The sequence below is a fragment of the Mesoplodon mirus genome, assembly GCF_964341445.2.
Source record: "Mesoplodon mirus genome assembly, chromosome: 6".
NCBI classification, from domain to species: domain Eukaryota; kingdom Metazoa; phylum Chordata; class Mammalia; order Artiodactyla; family Ziphiidae; genus Mesoplodon; species Mesoplodon mirus.
In genome coordinates, this window is record NC_138982.1 from 58,822,243 (window position 1) to 58,845,522 (window position 23,280).

Consider the following 23,280-nt stretch of genomic DNA (forward strand, 5'->3'; position numbering starts at 1 on the left):
GGAACATTCTTTTAGGATTTTAGATTTAATCCTATCCTCCTGGGTGTGTTTAACATAATCCAGCTTCCAACTAACCACCTACCCATGAAACAATTCCCAAGTCTTAGAGTGGGTATTCATATTTTAGAAGAAAGATGAAACATTTAGATGATAGAATGAGTGACAGTGCTAAATTGGGGATTGGAGCAACTGGTATACAAATAAGTACAAATAATTGTCTGCTTTAGTTTAATTCATCATTTTTTAACACCCACTTCTTAAAGTGGGAGTAAAAATTAGTGTGAGAATCCTTATTTTCCTGATCTCTCAATGATTCTAATCAGCAGTGTATGAACTTTTCTTCTAGAGCTTTATTTACAGGTTTCTTTTCTTATAGTAGGAGGTAGGTGGGGTTGAAAGGAGCCAGACAGTGAAATACATTTCAAGACTTCAGATATGGACAGAATTTCTAGCTCAGCAGTATCTTAATTATCAACCAATAAAAATAACCTGGGTTAAACTCTCTTTTGGAGGTAGAATAAAAGTACCATTTTCTTTTTCAAAGGCATCCTCTGCGAGGATATAAATTTGAAAATATCCTCACCAGGGATGGATAGGCAGCAGCTATACCATGGTCTCCTGTGATAGAGGGTCTGGGCTTTTTTGCCCCATATACCATTGAAGACACCACCGGGCCATCTTCCACCCACAGCAGCCTCTTCTGTAATCTGCTCCCATATTTGTTTTCTAACTCAGCTCTGTACCTTCTCATCAGGGTGGTTTTTCCTTCTTTGATTACTTTTCCATCCACTTACTTTTCCTTATTTCCAATCGACATTTTTTTCATTAGCAGTGTAATATTATTATAATGTTTCATCCTCCATGTTTTCGTTGCTTCATTTTGTAAAACATAAATCATCACATTTCTCATTTCCTTTCTTATTAATCTGTCGGATGTAGTAAGAACAAATGAAAATACTTGGTTATTGGCAAATCTTGAGCTCTTCTCTCTCTCCTTTTACTGAGTATTCTAGTTGTCCTAAATGTTACATTGACTTTGATTTTCAGATTTCAGCCAGAAAGGAACATTAATGTCTCCATTAAAAGGAGGAGTGGGGGGCATTCTCACCCCTTTCAAATTCTCTGCCATTTCTAGATTGGAATGGAAGTCAGATTTGTTTTGTGAAAACATCAATATGATATTCTGTTAAAAATCAGCAAAATTTGAAGGGTTTTTTTTTCCCACTGGCACTTTTTGAAAGATGGATATTCCTTTTCTTATAATGCCCTTTCTTTATAATGGTACATATTCCTGTTTCTTATAATGGCATGTGATTGTCTTGGCCTGGCAATAATTTTTTTTATTTTCACCAGCACACAGCAGTGACAGAATGCTCTGTCTACATGAGTATTGCATGAGATGGTATTTTAATTTTTTTTTAACACTTCATCATGTTCTTTCTCTCTGATGCATGCCAGTCATCTGGGCATGGTTTTATTTGGCAAATGATGGGCCAAGATTTCTCTTTATATCCCATCAGCCCATTGGATTTTGAAATCCTTATACATAAGAACTCTTCTCCACTTGTTTTCTCTGCTCTACATTGATGGTTTTTTCTTTTTATATGAATTATTTTATATATGAGGTCCCATATTACTATTTAGAGAGTTTATGGCTCTTTTCCCATCTTTCTTCAGTTTCTACTTATCTCTCTTAAGATTTAGCATGAGAGAGACCTGACAGGAAATAGGAAAGAGCTTATTTGAGTTCAAGTTCTTCCACTTACAGTCTTTGTGACCTGGAAGTCTCATAGTCTTCCTGAGGTGCAGCCTCCCCACCTGTACTTCCTGTCTCAAGGTTGGGAGGATCCTGGGCAACCATGTATGTGAATGTGCCATTGAAACTGTAAGTGCTGTACAAATGCAAATGAAATACATGATTCAACATATTTCTATTTTGCTCCCAAGGCCGTTGTTGCCCACAAGGAATAAGTGTTTTGCCCCTGTTGTTTCTGGTTGGGATTTCACATGAGCAGTTCTCATGCATCTCCCATCTCTTCCACTTACCTCTCCCTGGTGATAGATACACACTTTTTAATTTCCCATCTCAGCTTGCCAAAGATTTGCCTCATTACTTTTAAGTTATGTGCTCCATTCACATGAGGATCTGTACTTTTCTGTGCAATCAGTGGTTAGGAGTAGATCTTGGAAAAGTAGTCCAGGCCCTTATCTTTAGACAAGATTACATTTTAAGCATTCCCTATGAATGAGAGCCTCCCCTGTCCTCAAAGGTGCCCCAGAGAAGGAATAGCACCAGTCTTACTCAGCAGCCATCTGCCCATGTGGTTTTGCCAAAAGACAACGTGACTCAACTCTTCATGTGCCCTGTGACTGCAGGGTCAGAGTACCTAACGAGGACTTAAAAATCATTGGATTTCTTTCTCTTCCTCCAACATTGCCAGTAAAGACAAAAATCAAATTGTTTTGTCCAGTTGGGGAAAAAGTATTCCCGTACGATTGTGTTCAATTCACCACATATTAGCTCTTAAGGCAGGCCTTCTAAGAGCTTCGTAAACCCCACAGACCCTACAGTCATATAAAGTATTATTAAAATGCACCCATATGACATAGTAAATATATTTTGTCATCAACATTTTAAAAATTACTTTTATAATTTTGTTTTGAAATTCTCTCTCAGCAGCTATCATTCATTATTGCTAAGTGAGACACTGGAAGCTATAAATTGTTTTCAAATGTACAAAACAATTTAACAGTTGACATTGATATAATGTTTACACTTATATATGTTTCAATGTATTTTTATTTATTTTGAAATTTTTTCAAATCCTGTAATTAACATGTTTCTTTTCAGGTCGTCTGTATTCATGCGACTTTTATATATCTCAAAGGCCTTAGACATCACTCTTTTAGTACCCAGTGGATAATACAGTCCTGCCTGGAGCAGAATTTTATTTCTGAGACCACAGTTATTTTTTCTTTCTCCCCGTAATGCTGTAATAAATAGTATAGCATTTCTGTGGAGGTTATCCAAACCTCTCCAAAGTTATTTTAGTTTTGATGTTAAAATGATCCTTTTAATAAGAAAAGAACCTGATTCTATAGTAAAATTGATCAGTCTCTTCTAGTATTGTTCTCTGTATTTATTGATAATCCCGTCAAGTGTGAAATCCTTTGTTATAAATGTCTTGTTGTTATGGTCTAGCACCTGGACACTGTTTATCTGATGCTACTAGAACACTCTTTTTTGGTGGTACTTAAGATATTTTACAACTTCTTGGCAGCAGGAGGTTGGAGCAAAGGCTCAGCTAATAGATTTTATTTTTTTAGTATCATGAAAGGCAGACTGAAACATATCTTGATTGTAAGCCAGTTTTTAATCACAATATATTCTTAATCTGGGGGAAAACACCTTCTTTTTGTCTCACTCACTGTTCAGTTAGTAGATATAAGATGTGATGAATCAGGAGACAGGCCTTTGCCCAGTAGCAAAATAAGCAGAAGGGCCAGCTTCCCCTCTGTCCATTTGAAACTGTTATTTGGATGTTTAATTTGATATATTTTCTCCAGTACCCTTTGGTGCAAAAGCAACAGGCAGCATTATCTTCCTAAAGACTTTAGGACAAAATTTTCTTGAGACAAAGTAGCCGGATGCCTCAGTTACACCTGTCGCATAGATTTTCAAATTTCTTTGGACAAACTTCAACCCAGGAAATTTCACCACATTGGACTTATCCTGAAATAATCTGCTGAGTATAACAATAGATTATTCACACCATATATTTTATGATGGCACAAACTGAAACATAATGATGGTAGGATTTAGTATTAAACTAACTTAGAGAAGGCATAGGAAATGTTACTAGAAGTACATTAGTGATAGCTACACTTGACTAATCAAACCCATTAACTGCCTGTGAAAATTAGCACCCCACTTTGTGCCCCATTCATTTCTAACAACAGCTTTAGGGCCCGTGTGGCCCATGGTCCTATTAGAGACAAAGGTGCTGCCTTTACTGGAGCCTTGTTACTGGCAGTTGCCAAAAAAATTCTTTATCTCAAATATAATTTCTTTGTTCAAGATGGAGTCTTGGGGGACAGACTTTTAGACTGTTATTTTTAATGTGCTGTTTCTGAATGTGGGTTTAAAACAGTCTGAGGATACTTTACAGCTAAAAAAAACAATAATAGCAAGTACTCTTCACTCCCTTATAATATTTGGTTCCTAAATGTCAGGTAATAAGTGGCTATAGTTTGGATAGCCAGGCATTTATCTGAAAATGAGTCCAAACCTCTTGGATTCCTGACCTCAGACAGCAATGGTTTGGATGGTGAGAGTTCAGATAGTGAGGGGTACTTATACATGTGATTCATCTATTTAATGATCTTCCCTGGAAATAAGAAAATGGTTAATATTTGACTAGTTCCAGTCATCTGGAAAGAGTCACCTTCTTTTCAAAGAGTCTAGTATTTGGAAAAGCAATACATTGCATGCCTTTGTCTCAGTTTATCTGTGGTTGTCTTTGCAGGACCTTCTCTTCTTTGTGGTCTTATCTCAAGTCGGGCTTTGTTATTTCCTTTTGCTCAATGCAATAATAGCCCATTATTGCTGACATAATACTTTGCACACATACACATACAAAGTATACATGTTCTGGTTTATATTCCTGGCTTTTTGCAGCTAATCTTACTTGGTATGTGGTAAGCTTCTGGGACGTGGAATTTCAAAACCAAAGTCAACTAGATGCCAATTGTATGTACCCTGCACAACCACGGTCAGGGAAGAGGTGTTCAAATTACCACTAAGTAGAGGCAAGAGGGTGGTTTTCTACACTATGGCACATCTTAACATGTTAACATGTTTGTAGTTGATTTGAGAGTTTTAAAAACAGACTTATTTTGTATATGAGACTGAGTCTGCCTCTAGGAAGATTCAAAATAAGGTAGGGAGGATGGGAAAGAATAGCTCTTTTGAATTTTCCTTTCCAATCAGGAAGTAAAATAGATAAAAAAGCTCTTAGCTGAGACATACAAATATGTCTTGAGGACCTGCATGTGGGTTCCATGACAGGCTCTTGCAACACAAAGATAGTGAGTCGGCAGAAGAGAGTTACGGGTCATCAGGGTGGGGTGCATTGCCCCCGTGAATTTGGAAATTACAACTGTCAAATTGACCCTAAAGAAATAGAGGGCAGGACAAGGTGGACCTGGAAGAAAAGTGCTAGACCTCTTAAAGCTGTCGAAGATTTTAAATCATGTCTTGCAGTGTACATTTTGTTTATCTAAAATTTCCTTTAATTTGTCCTCTGCCACAGTCTGTCTGCAGCAAATAAGTTACCAAGGGTAACTTTTACCTGTAAAGAGAGCCTTCCCTGTAAAGCACTTCTGATCAGTTATCCCCTCTGGGCTGAGAGAGACTCTGCAGAAAGGGAATGACAAGGAAATGAAGTGTCCAGAAAGGAGAGAGGGTTGGAGGAGGAAGAGGAGAGGAGGAGTAGCAAGAATGAATGCCATGTGTGGAGAAACAGGCAAGAGGAGGGTAGAGGGAGGTAGTGGAGCCCAGGCTGGAATGGAAGGAAGGTGCTGGGACAGTGTATTCTAGAGAGCCGGGAGAGGCACCTGAAAAGAAAGGGAGAAAAAGAGAGAAAAAGAAAATGAGACGGGAAGTCAGTTTAAGACAGGCCAGGGCTGCCCTGGTGGCGCAGTTGTCGAGAGTCCGCCTGCCAATGCAGGGGACATGGGTTCGTGTCCTGGTTGAGAAGATCCCACATGCCGCGGAGCGGCTGGGCCCGTGAGCCATGGCCGCTGAGCCTGCGTGTCCGGAGCCTGTGCTCCGCAACGGGAGAGGCCACAGCAGTGAGAGGCCCGCGTACCACAAAAAAATAAAAAATAAAAAAAATAATAATAAGACAGGCCATGCTCATTGAGTGTGCTGCCTGAGAGGCCCACTTGCCCATGAGTAGGGCATGTGAAGAAATCAATGGCGGTGAGTACGCTCAGCTCATCCTCCTGCCAGCCCTCCTGTGTTCTTCCCTGCCCTGTCCCATGAGTCAGCTCAGAGCAGTTTTCTATTTTCCCCAAGCAATCGTAATGCCCGCCATAGTTACCTCTCTCCCTCACTGACCCCTGGCTTTGTGACCGATTAGCAGGACTGTGTTCCAACTAACGCACGGTGAACTCTTAAGCAGATCCCTAATTCCCAGCCAACGGAATAGCACGAGATAATGGGTGATGGAAGGATGATGGCTTAAGTGTGCTGTGAGTTCTTCATGCTAGTATTTACTCTGACAGAAAGAGCTTTTTGCAAACTTCTGTTGCAGAGCAGATAGGGAGAGCTTCAGCTTTCTAAAGTGATTTGATCAGAGGGATGCAAAATGGCTGTGCAGGTGACTACAGAAAGTCCTAACTAGGAAGTAAATCAGCTTCCATCCATTGAGGTACTCTTTTTTTCTTTCTTTTTTCATTTTTTGGCTTCTAGGTAGAAGAACGGTCAAGGCTCAACCGTCAGAGTTCACCTGCCATGCCTCACAAGGTTGCCAACAGGATATCAGACCCCAACCTGCCCCCACGGTCGGAGTCCTTCAGCATCAGTGGGGTTCAGCCTGCTCGGACACCCCCCATGCTCAGACCAGTAGATCCCCAGGTACATCCTCACTTCATTCCACTGGCTTTTTTCAACAGGTACACAGTAAAGTCTAATAAAAGCCCAGGGAATTGTAACATGGATTCAGGCATGGGTCCAACCAAGTCATGGCTTTTAATATCAAATCTCTAGTAAGATAGGAGACCCCACTGAATGTGAAGGGCAGGAGAAGGAGTGAGAAAGAAAAAAGCACCATCCTTAACTTTAAGCCAACCACAAGGTCACTTCTTGGTAAAAATTGCCTCTCTGGAGACCCGGAGGAGTTCCTGCCAGGTCAGAACGAGCATCCTTTTAGTTATAATTACCAAAACTAAAATTTGTGTAGACTTTTGATACATATAAACTATTATATTATCTTTTGTTCCTCGGGATTTTCACATGAGCCTGAAACTGGAAAAATTAAATGGACTAGGTTAAGTAAAATTCTGTCTTCTAAGCCAGTGGTTTTCAAAGTGTGGTCACTGGGCCAGCAGCATAGCATCAGCCAAAAACTTGGTAGAAACGCACATTCTGAGGCCCACCTCAGACCTACTGGTCAGCAGCTCTAGGGTTGGGGCCTGGCAGTCTGGGGTTTAATAGCCTCCAAGTGATTCTGATGCACTTTGAAGTTTGAGAACCATTGTTTTAAGCTATTTGGAAAAGAAAAGAAGATATCTTCACTTTTAGATAAGGAGGAAGTTTCTGGAAGTTTTAGAGGATTTTATATGTACCAAAAATGAAATAGGAATTGAAATGAAGTATGAAATTTCATGAAAAATAAAGGTAATATAGATGTTTTCACCCCAATGTCTTAAACTTCTTCCAGGTATCCACCTGTGTTAACACTTCCACAGAATATTCTGAGGTCACCTTTGAAATACATAATGCTAACTGAACTGGAGTTTAAGAGTAGATACAATCCAGGAGTCTTGGTTTTAAGTTTGCCTTTAGTATATGAGGTCCAAGATTTTTCAGTACCAGCCAGCTTGGCACTTGTTTGTTTTTATTTGTATATAATGAGTCCAGGCCTAACCTTCCATGGGGTACTTTTTTTTTTTTTTATAGAAATCATGCCAATTATAAACCATGGTTATAAGCAGACTCAGTCTGCAACCATAACTGCTGCAAATTTCAAGGTTTTTTTAAATTAAATTTAATTTTTTTATACAGCAGGTTCTTATTAGTTATCCATTTTATACATATTAGTGTATACATGTCAATCCCAATCTCCCAATTCATCCCACCACCACCATCCCCACCCCCACCCCCGCTTTCCCCCCTTGGTGTCCATACGTTTTTCTCTACATCTGTGTCTCAATTTCTGCCCTGCAACCGGTTCATCTGTACCATTCTTCTAGGTTCCACATACATGCATTAATATACGATATTTGTTTTTCTCTTTCTGACTTACTTCACTCTGCATGACAGTCTCTAGATGCATACACGTCTCAACAAATGACCCAATTTCGTTCGTTTTTCTGTCTGAGTAATATTCCATTGTATATATGTACCACATCTTCTTTATCCATTTGTCTGTTGATGAGCATTTAGGTTGCTTCCATGACCTGGCTATTGTAAACAGTGCTTCAGTGAACATTGGGGTGCATGTGTCTTTTTGAATTATGGTTTTCTCTGGGTATATGCCCAGTAGTGGGATTGCTGGGTCATATGGTAATTCTATTTTTAGGTTGTTTTTTTTTTTTTTTTTGCGGTATGCGGGCCTCTCACTGCTGTGGCCTCTCCCGTTGCGGAGCACAGGCTCCGGACGCGCAGGCTCAGCGGCCATGACTCAGGCTCAGCGGCCATAGCTCAGGAGCCCAGCCATTCCGCGGCATGTGGGATCCTCCCGGACCGGGGCGCAAACCCGCGTCCTCTGCATCGGCAAGCAGACGCTCAACCACTGCGCCACCAGGGAAGCCCTATTTTTAGTTTTTTAAGGAACCTCCATACTGTTCTCCATAGTGGCTGTTTCAATTTACATTCCCACCAACAGTGCCAGAGTGTTCCCTTTTCTCCACACCCTCTCCAGCATTGGTTGTTTGTAGATTTGCTGATGATGCCCATTCTAACAGGTGTGAGGTAATACCTCACTGTAGTTTTGATTTGCATTTCTCTAATAATTAGTGATGGTGAGCAGCTTTTCATGTGCTTCTTGGCCATCTGTATGTCTTCTTTGGAGAAGTGTCTATTTAGGTCTTCTGCCCATTTTTGGATTGGGTTGTTTGTTTTTTTAATACTGAGCTGCATAACCTGTTTATATATTTTGGAGATTAACCCTTTGTCCATTGATTCATTTGCAAATATTTTCTCCCATTCTGAGGGTTGTCTTTTCATCTTGTTTGTAGTTTCCTTTGCTTTGCAAAAGCTTTTAAGTTTCATTAGGTCCCATTTGTTTATTTTTGTTTTTATTTCCATTACTCTAGGAGGTGGATCAAAAAAGATGTTGCTGTGATTTATGTCAAAGTGTGTTCTTCCTATGTTTTCCTCTAAGAATCTTATAGTGTCCAGTCTTACATTTAGGTCTCTAATCCATTCTGAGTTTATTTTTGTGTATGGTGTTAGGGAGTGTTCTAATTTCATTCTTTTACATGTAGCTGTCCAGTTTTCCCAGCACCACTTATTGAAGAGACTGTCTTTTCTCCATTGTATATCCTTGCCTCCTTTGTCATAGATTACTTAATCATAGGTGCATGGGTTTATCTCTGGGCTTTCTATCCTGTTCCATTGATCTATATTTCTGCTTTTGTGCCAGTACCATATTGTCTTGATTACTGTAGCTTTGTAGTATAGTCTAAAGTGAGGGAGTCTGATTCCTCCAGCTGTTTTTTTCCCTCAAGACTGCTTCAGGGTCTTTTGTGTCTCCATACAAATTTTAAGATTTTTTCTCCTAGTTCTGTAAAAAATGCCATTGGTAATTTGATAGGGATTGCGTTGAATCTGTAGATTGCTTTGGGTAGTATAGTCATTTCACAATATTGATTCTTCCAATCCAAGAACATGGTATATCTCTCCATCAGTTTGTTATCATGTTTAATTTCTTTCATCAGTGTCTTATAGTTTTCTGCATACAGGTCTTTTGTCTCCCTAGGTAGGTTTATTCCTAGGTATTTTATTCTTTTTGTTGCAATGGAAAATAGGAGTGTTTCCTTAATTTCTCTTTCAGATTTTTCATCATTAGTGTATAGGAATGTAAGAGATTTCTGTGCATTAATTTTGTATCCTGCAACTTTACCAAATTCATTGATTAGCTCTAGTAGTTTTCTGGTAGCATCTTTACGATTCTCTATGTATAGTATCATGTCATCTGCAAACAGTGACAGCTCTACTTCTTCTTTTCCAATTTGTATTCCTTTTATTTCTTTTTCTTCTCTGATTGCTGTGGCTAGGACTTCAAAAACTATGTTGAATAATATTGGTGAGAGTGGACATCCTTGTTCCTGATCTTAGAGGAAATGCTTTCAGTTTTTCACCATTGAGAATGATGTTTGCTGTGGGTTTGTCATATATGGCCTTTATTATGTTGAGATAGGTTCCCTCTATGCCCACTTTCCGGAGAGTTTTTATCATAAACGGGTGTTGAATTTTGTCAAAATATTTCTCTGCATCTATTGAGATGATCATATGGTTTTTCTTCTTCAATTTGTTAATAGAGGGTATCACATTGATCAATTTGCATTTATTGAAGAATCCTTGCATCCCTGGGATAAATCCCACTTGATCATAGTGTATGATTCTTTTAATGTGTTGTTGGATTCTGTTTGCTAGTATTTTGTTGAGGATTTTTGCATCTATATTCATCAGTGATATTGGTCTGTAATTTTCTTTTTTTTGTAGTATCTTTGTCTGGTTTTGGTATCAGGGTGATGGTGGCCTCATAGAATGAATTTGGGAGTGTTCCTTCCTCTGCAATTTTTTGGAAGAGTTTGAGAAGGATGGGTGTTAGCTCTTCTCTAAATGTTTGATAGAATTCACCTGTGAAGCCATCTGGCCCTGAACTTTTGTTTGTCGGAAGATTTTTAATCACAGTTTCAATTTCAGTACTTGTGATTGGTCTGTTCATATTTTCTGTTTCTTCCTGGTTCAGTCTTGGAGGGTTATACCTTTCTAAGAATTTGTCCATTTCTTCCAGGTTGTCCATTTTATTGGCATAGAGTTGCTTGTAGTAGTCTCTTAGGATGCTTTGTATTTCTGCGGTGTCTGTTGTAACTTCTCCTTTTTCATTTCTAATTTTATTGATTTGAGTCCTCTCCTTGTTTTTCTTGATGAGTCTGGCTAATGGTTTATCAATTTTGTTTATCTTCTGAAAGAACCAGCTTTTAGTTTTATTGATCTTTGCTATTGTTTTCTTTGTTTCTACTTCATTTATTTCTGCTCTGATCTTTATGATTTCTTTCCTTCTGCTAACTTTGGGTTTTGTTTGCTCTTTCTCTAGTTCCTTTAGGTGTAAGCCTAGATTGTTTATTTGAGGTTCTTCTTGTTTCTTGAGGTAGGCTTGTATAGCTATAAACTTCCCTCTTAGAACTGCTTTTGCTGCATCCCATAGGTTTTGGATCATTGTGTTTTCATTATCCTTTGTCTCTAGGTATTTTTTTATTTCCTCTTTGATTTCTTCAGTGATCTCTTGGTTATATAGTATTGCTTGGCCTCCATGTGTTTGTGTTTTTTACGGGTTTTTTCCCTATATTTGATTTCTAATCTCATAACATTGTGGTCAGAAAAGATGCTTGATATGATTTCAATTTTCTTAAGTTTACTGAGGCTTGATTTGTGACCCAGGATGTGATCTATCCTGGAGAATGTTCTGTGCACACTTGAGAAGACAGTGTAATCTGTTGTTTTGGGATGGAATGTCCTATAAATATCAATTAAACCTATGTGGTCTATTGTGTCATTTAAAGTTTGTGTTTCCTTATTAATTTTCTGGTTGGATGATCTGTCCATTGGTTTAAGTGAGGTGTTAAAGTCCCCCACTATTATTGTGTTACTGTTGATTTCCTCTTTTATAGCTGTTAGCAGTTGCCTTATATATTGAGGTGCTCCTACATTGGGTGCATATATATTTATAATTGCTATATCTTCTTCTTGGATTGATCCCTTGATCATTATGTAGTGTCCTTCCTTGTCTCTTGGAACGTTCTTTATTTTAAAGTCTATTTTGTCTGATATGAGAATTGCTACTCCAGCTTTCTTTTGATTTCCATTTGCATTGAATATCTTTTTCCATGCCCTCACTTTCAGTCTGTATGTGTCCCTAGGTCTGAAGTGGGTCTCTTGCAGACAGCGTATATATGGGTCTTGTTTTTGTATCCATTCAGCGAGCCTGTGTCTTTTGGTTGGAACATTTAATCCCTTCATGTTTAAGGTAATTATCAATGTGTATGTTCCTATTACCATTTTCTTAATTGTTTTGGGTTTGTTTTTGTAGGTCCTTTTCTTCTCTTGTGTTTCCCACTTAGAGAAGTTCCTTTAGCATTTCTTGTAGAGCTGGTTCGGTGGTGCTGAATTCTCTTAGCTTTTGCCTGTCTGTAAAGCTTTGATTTCTCCATTGAATCTGAGTGAGATCCTTGCCAGGTAGAGTAATCTTGGTTGTAGGTTCTTCCCTTTCATCACTTTAAATATGTCATGCCACTCCCTTCTGGCTTGTAGAATTTCTGCTGAGAAATCAGCTATTAAGCTTATGGGAGTTCCCTTGTATGTTATTTTTCGTTTTTCCCTTGCTGCTTTCAGTAATTTTCTTTGTCTTTAATTTTTGCCAATTTGATTACTGTGTGTCTCGGCGTGTTTCTCCTTGGGTTTATCCTGTATGAGCCTCTCTGCACTTCCTGGACTTGGGTGACTATTTCTTTTCCCATGTTAGGGAAGTTTTCAACTATAATCTCTTCAAATATTTGCTCGCGTCCTTACTCTCTCTGTTCTCCTTCTGGGACCCCTATAATGTGAATGTTGTTGTGTTTAATGTTGTCCCAGAAGTCTCTTAGGGTGTCCTCATTTCTTTTCATTCTTTTTTCTTTATTCTGTTCCATAGCAGTGAATTCCACCATTCTGTCTTCCAGGTCACTTATCCATTCTTCTGCCTCAGTTATTCTGCTATTGATTCCTTCTAGTGTAGTTTTCATTTCAGTTATTGTATTGTTCATCTCTGTTTGTTTGTTCTTTAATTCTTCTAGGTCTTTGTTAAACATTTCTTGCATCTTGTTGATCTTTGCCTCCATTCTTTTTCCAGGATGAGGTCCTGGATCATCTTCACTATCATTATTCTGAATTCTTTTTCTGGAAGGTTGCCTATCTCCACTTCATTTAGTTGTTTTTCTGGGGTTTTATCTTGTTCCTTCATCTGGTACATTGCCCTCTTCCTTTTCATCTTGTCTATCTTTCTGTGAATGTGGTTTTTGTTCCACAGGCTGCAGGATTGTAGTTCTTCTTGCTTCTGCTGTCTGCCTTGTGGTAGATGACGCTATCTAAGAGGCTTGTCCATGGGGTACATTTTTATAGAAACTTCTCTTTTAACACACAAACTTCCTCTTTATAAAGCCCCTAACGTTGACCTTTTAGGATACTTTTGCCTGGTAAAAGGGGGAAGTAGAGGGAAAACTTATGAAACTCTATTGAAGTGACTAGGAAATGAAAATGTAGATATCCTGTGACAGCTAATGGGATTAAACATTCTTCAGGAGCTTCAATTTTTTTTTATTTTGGGGGCTCTTTTAAAGTAGGTTTGAGTTTTGTAGTACATTTTTAAAATTTTATTTTATTGAAGTATAGTTGATTTACAGTGTTGTGTTAGTTTCTGTTTTACAGCAAAGTAATTCAGTTAAACATAAATATATTACATTCTTTTTCATATTCTTTTCCATTATGGTTTATCACAGGATACTGAATATAGCTCCCTGTGCTATACAGTAGGACCTTGTTGTTTATCCATTCTATACATGATAGTTCACATCTGTTAATCTCAAACTCCCGATCTGTTCCTTCCCCAACCCCCTCCACCTTGGCAACCACAAGTCTGTTCTCAATGTCTGTGAGTCTGTTTCATAGATAAGTTCATTTTTGTCATATTTTGATTCCACATATAATTCCACCTTATTGTATTTGTCTTTTTTTCTTTCTGACTTACTTTACTTTGTATGATAATCTCTGGGTCCATCCACGTTGCTGCAAATGGCAATATTTCATTCTTTTTACGGCTGAATAATATTCCATTGTATATATGTACCACATCTTCTTTAGCCATTCCTCTGTTGGTGGACATTTAAGTTGCTTCCATATCTTGGCTGTTGTAAACAGTGCTGCTATGAACATTGGGGTGCATGTACTACATATTTGTAAGATAGGCTTTGTTTTCATATTAATACTTAATATATTTAATGACATTTACCCTTAATATAAATTTGATTGGTTACAGTTCTATTCTGGTTGAAGCATAACATTCCACTGAACTGGACTTTGAGAATTTCCTCTGAACCATAATGAATAACATTGCAGGTTTCAGACCCAGGATGGTCTGAAGAGGCTGGGGCAGGGCTGCTCCAGGGATAAGACCTCAAGGGCAAGAGGAACAGGGCCAGGCTGGTGGAGGAGGGCTGTAGAGATGCTCCCCACCAGTCTGGACACTGAGATTTCAATCCAAAGAGGGTCTGGTAGGTCCCTTGTACAAAGCAGATACTAGATTAATGTTTGTGAATTAACAGTTTAATTTAGAAAGTACTCTAGGTGTTTTCCCAGCCAAGATTGACTGAGCATCTTCACATGCCGGGCACGGTGCTAGACTCAGAGATAGGAGGTCAGACATGGCTCTTGTCTCCGAGGAGCTTACCTATGTGATGGAGGGGGACTCAGGCTCACATGAGCACAAACAATGAAGTGTAAACAGTGCTAATGGTAAAGGGTACTCTGAACTCTAGATGTTCATGATTTGTCTTAAAAAGCCACCCTTCTGCCTAAAGACTACATTTCTTCCCTGCATGAACAACATCAACACATGCCAAATTGTGAGACTTACCACAACTCTAAAAGAAACGTCCTGGTGTCGAGAGATATATAATATCCTAGCTGGTAAGAGCCAGTTCACCAGAAAGCAGGATAGTGTAGCAGTTAGACTGTGGGGTTACAATACCGGAACTACAATTAAGCGTATGTGTGGGTTATAATCCAGGCTCTGGCACATATTAACTGTGAAATCTAGGTTGTTACTTACCCTCTCTAATCCTTACATTCTCATGAGGAAAATAATTGTGTCCATCTGATGGTCGATTTAGTGAGTTCACAAGAAGTAAAATGTTCAGAGCAATTCTTGTTTCACAGAGCACTCTCTGAAGTCAAAGTTAAGAGGCTGAAAGGAGGAAGTTTGTAACATTAGAAGAGAAGTGCTTATAAATATACTGTATTGCTGCTCAATAAATGTTCACTAAAAATCATTATCATGACACTTATTTCACTGACTTTTTAGCAGTCCCAAGTCAATCATTTAACTCTTTGCCAGGAACCCTGGTCCAGCCCTCCAGCTCTAAATGGGAAATTGGGGGCGGGGGGGGGGGCTTTGAAAAGCATGCTGCAGGGAACTGTAATGGGCTCTGTGTACTCTGGTTCTTTCTCCCTAAAATTTTATTTTCCCTTCCCCTGAGTGAGGTCCTAGCTGATCTGCTTTTTCTTCTAATAACACTGCTGTGATGTTGGTTTGATGCTTAGATCCCACATCTGGTAGCTGTGAAATCCCAGGGACCTGCCTTGACCGCCTCCCAGTCGGTGCACGAGCAGCCCACGAAGGGCCTCTCTGGGTTTCAGGAGGCTCTGAACGTGAGCTCTCACCGTGTGGAGATGCCGCGCCAGAACTCGGATCCCACCTCTGAAACCCCACCTCTCCCCACTCGCATTGAGAAGTTTGACCGAAGCTCTTGGTTACGACAGGAAGAAGACATTCCACCAAAGGTACTATTACTGGGGTTTTTATCGACATCACTATCATTGTCATCATTGTTTGTTATTATTATTACTATTACTATTACTGTTATCATTGTTATTACCCCTGTTCCAGACCATTCATAGTATTGAAGAACCTGGCACCAAAGTACTGTCCCTTCTCGCGTTTGTTTTGGTCCCTCCTCATTCCCAAGCTAAGACTTGGATTGTCGTTTATCATTCTTGATCTCCATTTTCCCCAAAGAAATGGAGGCTCAGGTAGACTGAATGACTTGGAAGCATATGTCCTGTATCCAGAATTAGAACTCACAACCCCAAGCATTCCAAACTGTTCTTTTAACTGTCCGTCTTAAGAAATAGAATAATATGGATATTTTCATCGATGACTTAATCTATGTCTAGACAAATTTAAAATTTCCAGATTAAAAAGTAAGGAATTTTTTTATTCCTATTTTTAATAACCCAAAGTGAAAACAGGTTTCAAATGTTCAGAAGATAGTAATGCTCTTAGAATATTTTAGTTGGCTCCACTTAAGGAAAGCTCCTTCTAGGCCAGGTTGTGATTTAATTCCAGCCTTAATTGATTACTGAGGATTAAACTCTAGGGTAAAATGACCAGCCATTCCACTGGTTTGGTTTCATTTGTTTTGTTTTGTTTTTGCCTATACCAAGTTGTTGTACATTCCAAAAAATGTCCTAAAACGTGGCCATGCATCTCACTACAGACAACCTGGAAACATCAAAATACTGTAGAAATTTTTGCATCAGATTCTTCCCGGTTCAGGATTCCCCTTTCTCCTGAACTCAGCATAGGAGCTATGACAAATGGAATGTCCCACAATTTCCAGAAATTGATGCTATTGTTGATTCCAGAAAAAAATAAGACCTTTTTACCCAATGATTTTCAAATATTTTTCCTCATCTTCCTCTCAGAAGGATATTATACCAGGATTTCCATTATTTTGAAAGTGAAATTAGCTGATAATGGCTCTTTTGTTGTTGTTCTCATCTTGTGGAAGCAGAGATGCCATCAGAAAAGGTTATTTATGGAGCAAAGTTCAATCTGGAAAATAGGACGGGCAGAGGAGCAGACAGGAGAGCCGGGGAAACATTTGACGTTATTGGTCCACTCTCTAAAAACACGCAGGCACACACTTATAACTCTGGGAGAAAAAATTGAGATCAATACCAACATTTTAGGTTTTAATAATTCATTAGACTCTCTCTCTCTACAACTATTTCAGTTGACCAAGTGCAAAAGGAAAACTAGTGATAGTAATATTTAATTTGAGCAGGTGGGAACACTGATTTGGTTATTCTGCTTCACTTCACTGACTCATCTTTCTAGGTCTTTATCTTAAAATGTATTATAATAACCAATAAGATCCGTATTAGTGTTAAATATCATTTAATATACTAAACATAATATTAAAACAAAGCATAATTTAAAAATACCTAGTACGAAACATAAACCTACTTTAAAAGGGCTTCTAAAAATAAATAAAAGTTGAAGCACCTGATGAATGTTTAGCCCAACCAACTGTCACAGGAGATGTACATTTTCATTTCCTAGTCACTTTTCTTAAAGTAAGTTTTTCCTCTACTCTCCCCTCATGTTGGACTCCTTTGGTGCACTTACCAGTATTTGATTTCATTAGAAAATGTTTTATAACATGAGGCATACTTGAATTCTACCTTAGGCCCTTGACAGATAAGGTAATGGTACGTTTTCCTACTGTACCTCACAGTCTGACTGGTATTCACATAGTTTTTTGAAGACCTTCCAGTATTTTCAGTATTAGTCCTGTTTTGTATTACATTTGCAAATTGACCTTCCAAAGTTCAGTGTTGGTGGTTTGTTTTTAATTAGAATTGCAAGTTGATTAGGAAGTGGAACCGTTCAGGATCTATTGCAGTAGTTTTTCTGAGCTCACTAACATGTGGCTTATGTCCCAAGTTCTAGCCTGATACCTAATTTCTCACCAGATTTCTTAATTTCCTTACCTGTTTATCAGTTGTATTGTGAGTTAAAAATGGAACTCGGGGGCTTCCCTGATGGCGCAGTGGTTGAGAGTCTGCCTGCCGATGCAGGGGACACAGGTTCGTGCCCCGGCCCGGGAAGATCCCACATGCTGCGGAGCGGCTGGGCCTGTGAGCCATGGCCACTGAGCCTGCGCGTCCGGAGCCTGTGCCCTGCAACGGGAGAGGCCACAACAGTGAGAGGCCCGCATACTGCAAAAAAAAAAAAAAAAGGAACTCGGTTTATCTGGATGTCTCATCAGATGCAATTTCCAATGATCAGCTGAGTTGATGATACCCCAGAGAAATTTCTGATATCCACCACTCTTGTGCAAATGAAGGAAATCAATTATTTTAGCCCAGTAAATCAAAATAATTCGCTTGGTCTGTTTCTAAATTTGTTTTTAAAATTGAGCACTTTGTACTCTCTAATGGTGGCTGAAAAGTGCCTCATTGCCTTTCGTTTGATTTTATTTAGGGAGTTAAATATTTCTTTGAGAAATACAAGATGTTTCTTTCCTGTTTCTGATAGTTCTGTATCTCCTGGCAGATCTTGGGGAAGGAGTAGGTTGCTTTTCAGGCAGAACCCCGTGGAAGCTATTTTATGGAAAATATTTCTGAATTCTGGTTTTCTTTCAGGTGCCTCAAAGAACAACTTCTATATCCCCAGCATTAGCGAGAAAGAATTCTCCTGGAAATGGTAGTGCTCTGGGACCCAGACTAGGATCTCAACCCATCAGAGCAAGGTAAGGGAAGGAAGATGCATAAGTTGAAGGGAGAACTCCCCACCTACCATTGTCATTGTTGCTTTCCTAAAAAAATGTTTTTGTGCTTTTTTCACTTCAGAGGCATGTTGGCTGGCCACCCAGACTGTAAGCTTTGGTGGACCAGACACATGTCTTTTATTTCTTCAGTAGCCTTTCACAGAAATCAGTGTACAGTGAGGGCTCATGAATGAACGAGTCAATGAATCACAGAGTCAACGAATGAATCAGCCCAGAATCCAACCAGGTTTACCTTACTTGGCAGTTTTTTAAATGTGGGAGTAAGACTACAAATAGAAGTCTGGGTGCAGCGCCCCTGACCGTTACTTCAGAGACCATTTCATGAAGCCAGCCAAACAAAATGGCCTGATCTGAGTTGATTTTAGCATCAGGTCAAGAACTGTGCCATGGGAGCTATTGAGACGGTACAAAGTATTGCCAAAGAAATGCTGTAGCCACCAGCTGCAGAACTTCCCTAGTTTGGCAAATGACAGAAGAACTAGTTCTCATGAGCAAATCACCTCTGGCATTAAGGAACATCACTGAAATACAGTGAGGCCCCCACTGTTGCTCTGTGCTCTCCTAGAATTTTCTACCAACCCTGTATATTCCTCCAATCAGGAAGTTGCATCCACCTACTGGTTGGTGTCGAGGTCTCAAGAGCAGAAGCTGGAAAATAAACAATATCCTTACAGTATCTGAGCAGATTTTATGTGGTAACAGATGCTGTTTGCTGCTATAGTTCATCAAGCTTCCCTCAGATTTTTCATGAAGAGTACACTCCTTTTTAGGATGAACTGAAATAGCAAATGGCCTCTGCTGAGACTATAAAAAGGAACTTGGGCAGGCTGTTTTATCCATCTTCATTGTGTTCATCTTCATTGTGAGGATTCTTGCTAGTCAAAGAGAAGGAGAGACTGAAAATGAAGGTTATGACTATTTGTACAGATCCTAAAATATGGAATGCTTTTGATCATAAAGCTTTCATTTTCCTCTTCACATGAAAAGCCTTAGGAAGGGGTCAGTCCGTAAATAAGGTGGAACTGCACTGAAAACATTCATCCCTTGAGGGCAAAGAAGCTAGCTCGTCTGAGTGGAGTTGCCAACAAGCAATTTTTGTCCAGTGACTCATCAGGTTCATGCTGAGCTGGTGCTGGGAGCAGCTGAGGAAGCCTGGAGCGGACTGTGACCAGGGATCTTAAGGAATGTCAGCCTGGATTGCCGGCCTGAGCTTTATCAGTCCTCCTCTTTGAGCAGCGATAAGCCCCCAATTATCAGTGCTTCTTGCCCATTTGAACCCTGCCTTCAAGGCTGTGTTCATTAGATCAGTTGTTTAGAACTTCAGTTGCTATAGATCAAGCATCATTTCAACTTTAAATCTTTTTCCCTCTCTCAACCAAAAAGGAAGAGAACTATCATTCTATAGCCAAATAAAAAGCAGCTCTTTGTTCCCTCTGAAATGTTATTTTAATGATATTAAGGCTGTAAGATAACTGGTGTTTGATGGTCAGCGGTTTGCAAAACATGTACTTTTCCCTTGGAACCTCTTAAACATTGTACTTTTTACAAAGAATGCAGACCTTGTGAAGACAACTAATGTTTTTCTGCTTACAGAAAAGGTAGAGAGGAAGTGAGCTAAGAGGTAATAATTATTTACCTGCAATGAAAGTCAGAGGCATTGCAGGGGAGGAGGAGGATGGAGAATCCCTATCTCTGCCCTGTGGAACAATCTGCCCAACAAGGCTGTTCCTTGCTGTCACGTATCTCTAAGTGACCAGCATTTAAGATGTGAATCAGACTTTGCAACTCTAGATTGGATTGCACTTTAAAACGTTTTGGGATTTGGTATATTTACTGTGCTAGAGATGGCTTTAGTTCACCTTTGTTGCATAATAAAGCGTGCCAAGACATAGTGGCCTGAGATAGTAACGATTTATTATTGCTCACGATTCTGTGGGTTGGCTGCAAAGTTGTTCCACTGGTCTCACCTGGGCTTGCTTATGCAGCTGCACTGAGCTGATAGGTCAACTGTACCTTCACGTGGTCTTTCATCCTGGGCTTCTTGACCGTTTGGTGATTTCAGGACAGCATCCCAACAGGGAAAGCCCCAATACACAAGCACTTTTGAAGCCTTTGCTTCTATCATCTTTACTGATGTCCCATTGGCAACCACAAGTCACATGGCCAAGCCCAGAGTCAGTGTGTAAAGGAAATACACAGGGGCACAGACAATGGGAGATATGATTTACGGGCAGTGGGAGCAGAATGGGAGGGAGACTGTTACTGAACACAGAGACTGTCTTACTTTCTATTGGTTCTAATAAAGTCCTCATAGTCCTTTTTGTACCATTTGTCAGACAACTGCCCATCCATAAAGCCATAAAAAAAGGGTTGCTTTTAAATACTTTTTCCTTTGCAATACTGTATAGACTCCCAAATGCCTCATACTGCCTTAAATGTCAAGGTGAACAGTTGAGTTTAAATCACGATTTGATTTGTTCATTTTTTAAATTTCTGTTTTAAAACCTTCCATGCACTTTAACATTTAACTTTGATTCATGTGTTCTTTTAAAGCACATTAAAATTTGATTAAACAAATACATTCAGAGTATGAAAAGATTTAAATTAATCCAATAATACCCAGTCAAAACCCAATGACTAAATGCTTAATTTCAAAAAATAATTCTCCATCCCATCCCAAACCTGTCTTCTTATGGCTTGTTTGTTCTCATTTGCTATGTCATCAGAGAGCAAAGTAAAATGAATTTTGGTGGGCAGCCAGTTAATTATAGACTTGGCCCTAATATTTGGGCCAAGAAATCACTTTGTAATCCTAATTTTCTGTTTTGACTTTTTTATATGACTCAAGTAAATGGAATAATTTTCACTTTACTGTGTGTTTTATAGACCAAACAGTATTCTCTGCAGGATGGCAAATGTCTGAGCTAAAAGTTAGCATTTAAAGAAATCTATATGAATGTTTTCAAGTTTTTACACATTTGGATCTGAGTAAGCTCAGTTAGTATATGAACAAGGGAAATCTGTTATTTCATGGAATTCTTCTGAAATTGATCCCTTCTAAGAGCATTTATCTCAGCCCCCTTGGCCCCTAGGCCAGACTAAATTACAACATAATAAGAAAGAGAAAAATATGAAGTGTGACATTTTCTCAAAACACTCATATTTTACCAAAAAAGCAAATAAGGTAGAAAAGCATTTTAAAGGTTTCCCTCTTTCTATGTGTGGTTACATAGAAACTAAACACTTCTTTCCGACTCCAGCAGCAAAAATAACACCCTATTAAGATCAGCACCCACACTGGTTAGCTCCAGTTGGAGGGGACTTGTACTAACAAGGCCCAGATCAGGGATTTAATGCCCATGGGATCCAATTAACTTCACACTGACAGAGGCCCTTGAGCCCCAGTCAGAGACGCAGGCTCATCCACTCGCTGGTTCTGCTGATGCCCGGGCCACTCTTTTATGCCAGGACAACCCTGGCCTGGGCCTTATCATCTAACGTGGCGGCAGCCTCCTATCTGCTCCGCCTGCCTCCGTCCTGACCAGTCATTCATAAGCCGGCCCTGGGAGGCCCATGTTCTCTGCCAGACTTTAAGGCCATTGCTGCATAAGCCGCCCATTTCTTCTGATGACCCACTCTTCCAGGGTTTCCTAATGCAGACTTGGTACCCAGTCAGGGTGGTGTCCTCTTTACGTCAACAAGCCCCAGGAAAACCCCAGTCGATGTCCGCTCTCACTCTTCCCCCACCCCTCTGAAGCCTAATCAAGTCCTGTCTCCTTCCTGACACCACTGTTGACCGCTCCAGGCTGCATGCCTTGTTTCATAAACTCCAACACCATTTGCAGATGCTCGCACAGCATATGGAGCTTTGCCTTGCTGGCTGTTGTCTCCACCGCACATGTCTCATCTCTAGGATTATGTTGTACCTTGACTGTCTGCCCTGTGACCTGTACTCTCCTCCATCCCTCAAACTGGTCCACTGGTCTCACAAAGCAGGTATTTAATAGAAAGGTTTTGGTTAAATGATCAAAGGAGTGCTGTATTCGAGCAAAGAGCTGGATCCTGCTACCACACCACAGCTGCCAGGGAAAATACTCAGAACTCACTGAACTGTATTCACTTCATAGATTTTTTTTTTCATACAAAGAACACTACATTACATCTCCACAAAATGAGAGCAACCACCAAGAAACCTTAGTATGCCCATCACCCTTGACCTGTAATATAATTTTTAGAAAAAATATTTTTAGAATTTATTACTTACACATAAATAATTCTTGACCACTACTGTTTAATGAAAGAGGGCAATGGGGAAGAATTCATTATTTGGGAATGAAAGGAGATAGGATTGTTTCTTTTTGAAAAAAAATGAAAAATTTGAAAGGTGGCATATTGCAGAAGTATCACACATTTATCATTTTAGGTATTCTCCGAACAGGAGGGAGGGTATTTCCATTATGGATCCAAATCTATTTCAATCAATTAAATGCTAGCAGTTTTCACAAAAATAATTACTACTCAAAGGAGTGCCATAAAAATATCAAGAATTTTTAAAGTTTTCCTTAAGTTTACCAACACTCACTTCTGCAGTCAGTTTTACTGTTAGGTTGACTTAGCAACCTCTTTACCATAAAAAATTTAAGAGGTGAATATTGTCATAAATTCTACATTTGTATGATCAAAATTAATAAATTATAAGGACATATTTTATTTTCACATGTTTTCCAGGACCACCAGCCATGTCTTCCAATAACCCAATATTTAAGAATTTTTGCAACTCGACCAAATATTTTCGCTAAATACGTTACTGCAAAGCAAGACTGTTGTGTTTTCAGAAAAAAATTATTTGCTTTAGTTGCTGCTTTAATGATGCCATTTTGTGGCCAGATTTTAACAGACCAAACTGCAAGTGTCTCAAGGGAAGGGACCATATTATTT

At 39.3% G+C, this 23,280-nt stretch overlaps 1 protein-coding gene across 5 annotated transcripts in view; it reads left to right on the plus strand.

Annotated features, from left to right (window-relative positions):
* TNIK (TRAF2 and NCK interacting kinase) overlaps positions 1–23,280 on the plus strand; it is a 418,711-nt gene that overhangs the window by 347,029 nt on the left and 48,402 nt on the right. For 2 of the 5 annotated variants that reach the window (XM_082624735.1, XM_082624736.1), the window contains exons 15-17: positions 6,476–6,640; positions 15,308–15,547; positions 18,197–18,303. In XM_082624735.1, the coding sequence (XP_082480861.1) occupies positions 6,476–6,640; positions 15,308–15,547; positions 18,197–18,303 (512 nt within the window). The remainder of the gene's footprint in view (positions 1–6,475; positions 6,641–15,307; positions 15,548–18,196; positions 18,304–23,280) is intronic. The other 3 variants (XM_082624737.1, XM_082624738.1, XM_082624739.1) reach the window with 2 other exon arrangements.